Below are 9,981 nucleotides of genomic sequence, written 5' to 3'. Positions count from 1 at the left end.
ATGGCTAAACAAAATGTGGTTTTAATACAATGGAATATTTATTCAGCCTTAAAAAGGAATGAAATTCTGACACATGCTACAACGTGGATGAACTTTAAGGACGTTATACTAAGTAAAATAAGCCAGCCACAAAAAAGATAAATAGTGTATGATATCATTTTTATAAAGTATCTCAAGTAGTCAAGTTCATAGAGATGGAAAGTACAACACTGTGCCAGGGACTAGGTGGCAGAGGGAAGAAAAGCTATTTAATTGGGCAGAGTTTTAGTTTGGAAAGATAAAAAAGTTCTGAAAATATGTTTTACAACAATGTGAATGTCCTTCACACTACCAAACTGTGCACTTAAAAATATTCAAAATGGCAAATTTTGTGTGTATTGTACCCCAGTTAAGGGGTGGGGAGAACTGCACAAAGACATCTGAGTCTGCATCTAGTTCTTTTTGCCCACTAATTAGCACTTGCACTTTAGGTTCCTGATCATCCAGTGGTACCCACTGAAATATTTGCTCCTCTAGGAGATCCTCCCCAACTTCCTAAACATTGTCAGTATTTCTGTTGAGATATTGCTGCTGGCAAATAGAAGCATAAATGCTTTGGTGTGTTTCATTACTGCCATGTTGAATAAACATTCTCCTCTGTGCTAAGGCTACAGACAGAACAGTGAGGGAGACTGTACTGGCCCTGCTCTCAGAGCCCACAATCTGCAGGGGAAACCAGGTCCCTCAAAATGAACCACATAGTGTGCTATGAGCCAACAAGCACTGTGACTGCTTAGAGTGGGTGATTGACTGCATAACATAGGAGCAAGTACAGTCAGGGGCCCTTCTCCAAGAAGGTGTGGTACCTGAGCTTAACCCTAAGGGACCAGTAGGGTTTAGACAGGTGGACAAAGACAGTAGAGGGTATTCTAGATAAGTGAGTCCAGGATAAGGGGGAAAGAGAAGTATGGGGGGGGGGGAAGAGGAGTTGAGAGAGGAAGGGAAAGAATGTGAATAGCAAAGCTGAGCAATAAGCACAAATGGTTCAAAGGAATTTATTAATTTGTATGTACCTCTACTGCAGATATTGGCTTGAAGAGTCTCCCACCCACCACCAGCCCTCAGGGCCTCTTTGGAATATTTTGCATAGAGAGATGGCCAGAGCTCCAGGATGCTTCCTCCTGGTGGCATTGCCTGCTAGCTGACTGCCAGTTACCTTGCTCCTCATTCTCTGCCCTGGAGTGGACCAGAAGCTAGAAGCATCACCATCTCTCTGGTCCAGAGAAGACTGTGGAAATTTCACTCTTGGCTGGCAGATAGACAGATCAATAGAGCAGGAGTTGGAGTGCCTGGCAGGGAGAGGCATCCCTAAGTGAGCACCCTCCTCCCTACCCGCTTCACACCCTTTTCCTGCTTTAGGGGACAGACACTTGGTACCTGTGTTAAATGTCTAAAACCACTGTTTAAATTACATACATGTGCATGGGAATGGGGATATTCAGAACATATATTAGAAAAGGCAAGGGCCAGAGCAAGGCAGGAAGTGGCTAGGTGCAAAGGTGCCCAGAGATAAGAGAGTGCTGCAGCAGAGTGCACACCATTCCATCTGCAGATGGGCTTCTTCAGAGAAGATTATTGCCTAGGTTCCCAGTCCCAGGAGAGGCCCCTTGAAGAAAGTTCAGCTGCTCCTCTCTCACTTCTTCAGATTGGAACAGGCTAAAGCTCCTGGAAAGCAAGCCAACACAGTCTTGACTGTGCAAAAGCTTAGCTGTTAGCTGGACTTAGAGGAGGGCTCTTGGGTGATTGAGCCAAAAACCTGGTGACAGAGAGGCTTTAGGGAGAATTCAAGGTGACATGGGGATAATGTATTCAAATTTGAAGACCTACACAGCTCTTCTAGCTCCTGGGGTCAAGGCCAAGGTTGGAGAGGCAGTTAGGCCCAAGCCCTTATGTCTTTTCAGCATCATCTGGCTCAGGGCTGTTCATCCCATCAGAAAGGTAATCATCCTCATTGTTCTGCTTCATCTTGGTTTCTAGAACCGTGATGCGCTGTTTGAGCTTCTGCTGGGCCCCTGTGTACTCAGCCAACAGGCGGCCAAAGCGAGTGTACAAGGTCTCCATGTTGGTCTCCAGCTGTTCGAGCTTCTCTTGCACATCCACCTCCATGCTGGCTGCCACCTCATTCTCATCTAGTAACCCCTCTTTCATAAGGATTTCTCGACCCCTCTCCTCCAAGACCTTCTTGGCATCAGGGTACTCAGTCACAGCTTCCATGAGGTCATCCTTGGACAAGCAGAAGAGATCTGAGTAGCCCAGGCTGCGGATATTGGCTGTGCGTCGATTGCCCATTTTGCTACCCTTAATATTAAGGATACTGATCTCTCCAAAGCAACTCCCAGCTGAGAGCAGGGCATACTGAGTGACACCATCATCAGCCACTACTGCCAACTTGCCCTCTTTGATTATGTACATCTCCTTGCCAATATCCCCTTTGCGGCAAATGTAATCCCCAGGGCTGAAGACCTGAGGACGAAGCTTCAATACCAACTCCACCAGCAGGCCAGCCTCACAATCCTGGAAGATGCGCACTTTCTTGAGTGTGGACAAGTGGACATTGATGGCTATCTCAGCCCTCAGCTTGGCCGGCAGATTTTTGAGAACTTCCCGCTCATCCACAGTCTTCTTATTGGTCCAAAGGTAGTCAAACCACTTAATGACCTTGGCTTCCATCTCCTTGCTGACTTTTCGGAACTGCATGTAATGTTTGACTGCATCGATCTTGGCCTGGAACTCAGCTCGGGTGGCATTCATGTTGGAGATCATGGAACCCACATTTCCCACAATGGTGGCAAAGATAAGGACACCAATCAGGAAGTCAAAAATAACAAATAGATACTCCTCATCCTTTACAGGAGGTGGTGTCTCCCCAATGGTAGTAAGGGTCAGTGTAGACCAGTAAAGGCAGTAGATGTATTCCCTAGCCAAGTAGCCATACTGAGGATCAGTGATATTGGGATAAACCCAGGTGTCAACCCCAAAGCCAATGGACTTGGAAATGGCATAGTAGATGCAAGCATTCCAGTGGATGATGATCAAGATGTAGAGAACCAGGTTGCTGATGCGGAAGATATTGGGGTAACTAGTGCGTGTCTCAGTTCGGTCAAAGAATTCAAACATACGGGCAAAGTGTAGAAGGCGGTTGAAACGAAGCTCAGGGCTGTGTATGCCCACAGCAAAATAGACCAGGTCTGTGGGAATGATAGAAGCTATATCTAGCTTGAACTGCAGAGTATGGATGTAGTTGTCCCGCAGCTTCTTGGGATCTTTGACCAACAGCCCCTGTTCTAGGAAACCTAGTAGAGATGCAAGCCCAGAAACATATCACCTATGTTTTAAGGCCTCTCCCTCCTGATGGGCTAACACTCAGCAAGGGACAACTGCTCATCCAACCCTCCTTCCCAAGGGTTGAGTTCCCACAGGAAACTCACAAAGCAAGGCTAACCAGAAGTACCTTAACAGAACATCCCCTGGTCTGTACCTCACTAAGCATGGGAGGACCAAGAGGTTCAAAAAGGAGCAGGCACTAACCTAAGTCCCAGCCAGGTACTTGAGTCTATCACTATGTTAAGATAGTTTCCTGAAATTTTGGACTCAGGCCTTTGGACATATGGGTCATGGTTCTGCCTGTTCATCTCAGTTGTTTACTTACCTGTGCGCAATCGAATGAAGAGGTCTGCAATATAGACCACATCTGAGAAGTAGTCCAGCACCAGCCACACTAGGTAGTAGCTTTCCTGTAAGTCACTGAAGCAGGCTCTATAGGAAAACAGGGCTAGGCTGTAACCTCAAAGCTATCCAAGGGCCCCTAGAGGACCCCAACTGAGTGCAGAGCATGGGATGGGAACCAGGGGAACTGATGAGTCACAGTCAGCCTAGTGGTCAGTCAAATCCTTGCTTAATGAGTGAGTGGGTTGGGAGATATGTGGGGTGGGAAATGCTGTCAGGGAAAGCTAATGTGGAGATTGGCTTTGGAACTGAGACTACGAGAAGAATCTCCATAAGCTAAAAACTGGGAGAGGAAATTTTGTTTTGAGGAAGCACCATGTTGTGATCCAGAAATAGTGAATGATGGGGCTGGGTGTGTCCAGAAGGTGGAGTTAGAGAGAAGGCCAGGTCCAGAGGGCCTTGAAGGCCACCCTGAGGGCTTTGAGCTTCATCCTGTGGGCAATAGGGAGCCATTGACAAGTTTGTGTGGAGGGAATGACATAATCAAATTCCAGTTCCTATCAACCACAGTTGCAAGTGTGGAGGATAAGCTGTAGGGGCAAGAGTGCCTGCAAAGAAGTATGAGGCTGTTATAGTTGTGCTAAGAAGAGAGGAGAGTGGCCTCAGGTAGGACAGTATTGGTGGCAATGGAAAAGTAGGAACATATTACAGATGCCAGGGAAAAGGATAAAAAGATAGACATAAGGCTTTGGTAGCATATTAAATCAAAGGGATCTTTAACAGGGCAGAAGGAGGTACGATAGGCAAGCAAGCAGGGAATCCAGAAACAGGGCTGGCTTGGGATAAGTTCTATGTCCACAGCTAGGACTAGTGTGCTCTCAACCCCAGGGCCTGTAGACTCTGGGCTACTTTGGCTACCCCTTCCCAGACTCTCTCTACTCACCTGGCCACCAGCAGGCACCAGTTGTAGAGGACAGGCATGGCAATCATAAACAGCCAGCGGTAGTACCAGTCCCCAGCTGGGTCTAAGACAAATAGTTGAAATTTCTTCCTGAGGAGACAAAGGCCAGGCTTGGGGACCAGGCTCCCAGTGTGGTAATACCCCTACTCCTAGAGTTCAAGGGTTCCTAAAAAGCAATACTTAAGGGGATATGCAGGATGATGGATAGGTTGGCTTATGGCCCTGTTTCTCAGGGAACCACAACCTGGTGCTAGGAATCTGAGAAGAGCTTAGATGGGCAAAGGACACCCTTTCTCTTATTTAACCTCCAATGGGCCCATGGGCTCCCATACCTCTGGAGGCCCCCTTGTCCAGAGTGAATGAGAAGGGACAGTGCTATTATTGGGTTGGGCTTCAGAGCCTAGAGAGGGACTTTTACAGAATCGTAATAAGGTCTCAGGACCTGTTCCTACAACCCTCCTGGGGGCTGGAATTAGAGAGAGGAACTCCAAGCAAATGAGTGCCACGTGCTTCCTTCCCACCCCATGTCCCCCACCCCCTCATCCCCATTTACTGCTTGATCTCTAGCCCCCAAATCACTTTCCCAGATGGTGTATCCCACCTTGGAAAGAATTCTTATAATGCACTGGCCAGAGGTGAGGAACATCGGCTTGGCCAGACATCCACAATCACCTGCTCATTCTTCTGAGAACAGACCTTCCAGCTCTACTTTCTCCCCACCCTGTCCTGCTGAATTGTTCCTAGGCCTTCCCTGCCAGTGGGTCTCCAGCATGATCTCTTTAAAGGCCCAACTCTGCACCCATACTGGCATTGGTATGGGAACACTCTCAACAGTAGTCCATAATAGTGCTCTTCTCTATAACTGCTGGAACAGAGGCTTCAATTGAGCCCTCCCCCTGCCTACATGCAGGTGCTCTTGCTACTTGCTTCATGAGCAGTGAGAGGATACTTGGCAAGGGGGAGCTTAGGTGAGAAAAGCCACTAGGGGCTCTTGTGGCAAGTTGGCCACTGGCTGTTGTAAAAACTGTTGGCTGGGACAATGGAAATATTCTAGAGTTAAAACTATAGCAGGTCTTCTCTGCCCACCCCTTTCCCTGCCATGGCAGGGTTTGGTGTAGACCCCAGTCTGCCCATGCTGGTGACATAAGAAACCCCACTGAGCCCTCCAATTGTATGCTTGGGAGCCCTTCCAGTTCCACAGGCTGGACAGGTATACTTAGTGCCCTTGCCCTCGCCGTCCTTGTTGCCTTTGTCATTCCCTTGCTGTGTTGTCACGGTCTGGAGTTCAGGACCACGAAAACGCTCAAGGAATGAGTCAGGTCTTGGTTCCTCCTCGCGGAAATTCTTAATGGCCCAGTCTCTAATGACCCCCACCAGGCGGACGATCCTAGAGGTGAGAGAGGGATTATGAGCCAGAGAGAATTGTGTGTTCAGAACCTATGCCCAAGAGCTTGGTGTCTGATAAACAAGATGGGAAATGGGTCAGGCCATTATTTCCCAGTGCTAAGAACTGGAATCAAGGCCAGGGCTGAGAGCAGGTAGATGGGGCTCAGTCATGACTCAGAATGCAGCCTGAGGTGAAGGGGAAGACTTCCTGTAAGAGGTGCCATCTCAGTTGGTTGTGAAAAACAAATAAGAGGTCTCCAAGGCAAGATGGAGTTTGTCCTAAGGGAGGACAGGCCAGGAGGAAGGTTGTTCCAAGTTTCCTGATTTCCCTTTAAAACCTACAGCCCTGGGCTACAGGCCTCAAGGCCCTGTACATAGGCCCTTCTGCTGGGAAGTATCCCTCCCCTGTAATACTGAGACAAGCAAATCTAAAAGGAAGCCTCCTTTGGCCACTCCAAGCTTATTCAGATAAGCTTCCTCAGGAGAAAACAGTTAAGCAATGACAGCACTGATAGCACTTCCCAGATGTCTTCATGGAAAATCCCAGTGGGACTGAAAGAAGGAGAGCCATGGTGTCCACTTTGACAGACCCCAAGGGTGGGAGGGTGTAACAGCAGGACTGTGGTGGAACCCACCTGCGGAAACCACCTCTCTCCCGCTGGGGGGCATCCATCTCTGACAGCCTCTGCAGTTCTGAGGATGTGTCATCTTCAGCCGCAGACTGTGGCCTACAGAGGAAGAAGCAGCTGTCGAAAGGTTCCCTGAGCATACCTTGTTTCCTATTGGCACTGTCTCCTCCTGCGAGGCGCCTAGACACTCCATGGTTCCTTTAGAGGATGTCTTCTTGAGTCAAAGATTGTTTACTCTGTGACAATGAGGCAGAGCTTGGAGGAAGTAGCAGCCTAAAGACCATCTCTGATATGACTCAGCTTCAGGAGACTCACCTGCTACTGGTCCCCTGGTCATCATTGCCATTGGTCTTGATGGCAGTAGGTGCATGATGGTTGTGGTTATTGGCTGTAGAGCTCTTCACACCATTAGATTTTTCTGTCATCTTCGATGTACAACTGGGACCCTCACCTGCCAGGGAGAGGGCAAAGAGGAATGTCACAAAGGACTCTGGCACCCATATAAGTCAGAGTTGCAACAGAGCAGTGAAAAGAGAACCAGGGCCCATCTGGCAAACACCAGCACCTCTGGGTACTACTATGGCAGTTCAGGGCAAGGGGACCCAGCATTGTCTAAATGTCAGGGTTCAAGCACCAAGAAGATGATAGTGCTATTCCCACTCTGATAGATCATTGAAAAGGCAAATGGTGCTAAGTTGCAAAATGTGTTTTTCTTTTACTCCATTGAAATTTTTGACATATGAACTATCAGAGCTAATACAAAACAAGGAAGAAAACTAAGCTATCTATGGTGCTCTGCCTTTGCAGATGTTTGGCATACGAACATCTTTGCAGATGTTTGGCTGCTGAACACCTCCAGAGCAACAACTACCCCCAAACTCCTGCTCCACAGGAGGAGATGTATCTCTTTGACTTATGGTTCTTTAACCAGTGCTTTATGGTTCTCCTAACCAAAGACCTTCCCAGAGCTCATGCTCTTCAGGTAGGAGTCCCATTTTTCACTGACTTTTTCAACCAGGGGCATGGTCTCTGGGGTTCCTTCCTTTCAGCTCAAGTATCATTCACTCCACCACCCTGAAATAATATCACTCAGGCTGAGGAACAGATAGGAGCCCCATGGGTGGGGAAGGGAGTGAGAAGGAGGGAAGGGAGAGCTCCAATAGGATTCTTGGGCAGGGGTCCAAGTCAGGACTCTTTCCTTTGGGATATGAGAGTCTTGGAAGGACTGATCAGGAACATGACAAGGACAGCATTATATTCTAGAAAGATCCATGTGGCTGCTACATGGAGACTAGATTATAGGGGGAGCAAGAGTAGAAATGAGGGATAGGGAGAAGGCTGGAAAGATGGTGCCACTGAAGCCTGACACAGGGCAGAATGGAAAAATATTTAGGAAGGAGAATGAACAGCACTCAGAGAAGGATTGAGTGTGGGGATCAAAGGAGAGCAAGTGGGTGGGATCATGCAGGAAAATAATACAGAGTGAGGATCCAGGGCAGAGTAGAGTAGGTGGTTTCTACAAAACAGACTGAGAAGAAGCAGCTTGAGAGGGAAAAAGCCAGAAGAGAGACAGAAGATTGTGTTCCAAAGTGTCTGTCATGAAGTCAGGTAGGCTGGAGCAAAAGAGACTCACAGCAGCTCTTCCCTGCTGAGGCTTGTTGGTATGCCCTACCAGATTTGGTCAGAAGTGGTCAGCACATGCACTAGATTGCCTGTGGCCCCTGTTGCTGGCGCACCTTCCCCGAGCTTGTTCCAGCCTCTGGAGCTGTCACCATGACAATAACAGGCATGTTGACCTCTGTGGTGAGTGGTAATAACAAACAGCCTCAGAGATGTTCACCTGGTGCTCTCTGTGGGACTACAGCACTGGGATTATAATAAGGGCACCTGAGAAAGAGGAATATGGTTGGGCCCTAGAGGCAGCCGACCATGGAGACAGAAATATCCAAGCAACACAAACAAAGCTGAAGCCACTCATATTGATCAGGTTTTCAGGGCTAGCCTTCTGGAAGCCTAAAGATTAAGAGGGGCTATACTACATTGAATGAAGGGTAAAGGTAGAGAAGAGACAGTGAAACACAAGTCAATTGCAGGGACGAAGGGGATACTGGTGTGTGGAGGCTGGGTCTGGGCTAGAGAGTGAGTTGTGCTTTCAAGAAAAGGGCAGAGGAGGCCAAGGACAGCCTGGGGAGGCTGAGAACACTAGGCAGAGGACTTGGGAGAACATCTCTCTCTGATAGAGAGACTGTGTAGGACTTGCCTGCCAGCATTTGGATTCTTCCCCTCCTAACAGATGATCCCCAATAGAAGTGACCCTGAGCCCACAAGAGGGTAGCTCAGAGGCTATAACACAAGTTATGCCCTCTCTAAGGTTCTGATACCAAGAGAGATTCTTCTCCCATGATCCCTGATCTTTCTTTGCAAGGAACAAGCCCTTCCCTGAGTCTAGCTGCCCAGAGGCGGCTGATTTGCCATACACCTGCTCCTACATCAGAACTGCTCCTTCAGATCACTTGCAAGGGAACAGGCCAGAGATTCTCATACTCTCTTCAAGAAACCTCACCTAGCCCTGGCTGGTGTGGCTTAGTGGTTTGAGCACTGGACTGCAAAGCAAAGGGTTGCTGGTTTGATTCCTGGTCAGGGCACATGCCTGAGTTGTGAGCCAGGTCCCCAGTGTGGGGTGTGCAAGGGGTGGCCACACATTGATGTTTCCCTCCATCTCTTTCTTCCTCCCTTCCCCTCTCTCTAAAAATGAATAATTATTTTTAAAAGAAATCTCATCTAGTCTTAAGTCTTCAGTTGCCATCATGTTGCAAACAAGGCATCTCTCCTTATCTGCCCTCCTGTATCTCCAGCTGCTTCTCTTTTGAGGCACCTCAAACCCAACATAGATTAAAAACTGAACTTGACACCATTAAATACAAATTGGCTTTTCCTCCAATTTACCCACCTCATAGAAGGGCTTGCCCTCTACCCAGTCACCTAAGCCAAAAACCTCTATGTCAACCATACTTCTTGTTTTCTTCGATTATCACATTTAAGCACTCTGAAATGCTTAGGCAGTTGTCTCCTCAAAGTGTCAAAGATCTGTCCAAGTACTGCCATCTGTACCCAAGGCCTTGTTCTGGTCTCGAGCATTCACTATCACTCCAGGCCTGCTACAGCAGACTTTGACTGGCCCCACACTCATTGAAATCTGGACTACAGGGGAGACATGGACACCATCAGGGCTTGCTGGAAGTTAAAGCTCTCACAAAGGGATGAGCCATCCTCCCATAGCATAAGAGCAGAGAGGAAGGT

At 48.2% G+C, this 9,981-nt stretch overlaps 1 protein-coding gene across 1 annotated transcript; it reads right to left on the bottom strand.

The window, feature by feature from the left end:
* Window positions 1–1,926: 1,926 nt before the first annotated feature.
* Window positions 1,927–7,106, bottom strand: CNGA2 (cyclic nucleotide gated channel subunit alpha 2). The gene is made up of 6 exons (XM_045820501.1): window positions 6,997–7,106; window positions 6,688–6,780; window positions 5,883–6,053; window positions 4,649–4,756; window positions 3,689–3,795; window positions 1,927–3,332 (listed from the first exon to the last, which is right to left on the bottom strand). Exons 1-6 carry the CDS (start codon window positions 7,104–7,106, stop codon window positions 1,927–1,929), a joined length of 1,995 nt encoding a protein of 664 aa, XP_045676457.1.
* Between the last annotated feature and the right edge of the window lie 2,875 nt (window positions 7,107–9,981).

The sequence above is a fragment of the Phyllostomus hastatus genome, unplaced genomic scaffold, assembly GCF_019186645.2.
Source record: "Phyllostomus hastatus isolate PE091 unplaced genomic scaffold, TTU_PhHast_1.1 phas_scaffold_397, whole genome shotgun sequence".
Taxonomy (NCBI): Eukaryota; Metazoa; Chordata; class Mammalia; order Chiroptera; family Phyllostomidae; genus Phyllostomus; species Phyllostomus hastatus.
The sequence above is the reverse complement of the archived record's forward strand: the minus strand, read 5'-3'. Positions and strand labels throughout refer to the sequence as shown.

Excerpts from the sequence above, each read along its gene's own strand:
- CNGA2 (XM_045820501.1), bottom strand. The coding sequence starts at position 7,106 with ATGACAGAAAAATCTAATGGTGTGAAGAGCTCTACAGCCAATAACCAC. Across the intron at positions 6,781-6,996 it reads GACCAGGGGACCAGTAGCAG|GCCACAGTCTGCGGCTGAAG; the intron begins GTGAGTCTCCTG and ends CTTCCTCTGTAG. Across the intron at positions 3,796-4,648 it reads TGGTGCCTGCTGGTGGCCAG|AGCCTGCTTCAGTGACTTAC; the intron begins GTGAGTAGAGAG and ends GTTTTCCTATAG.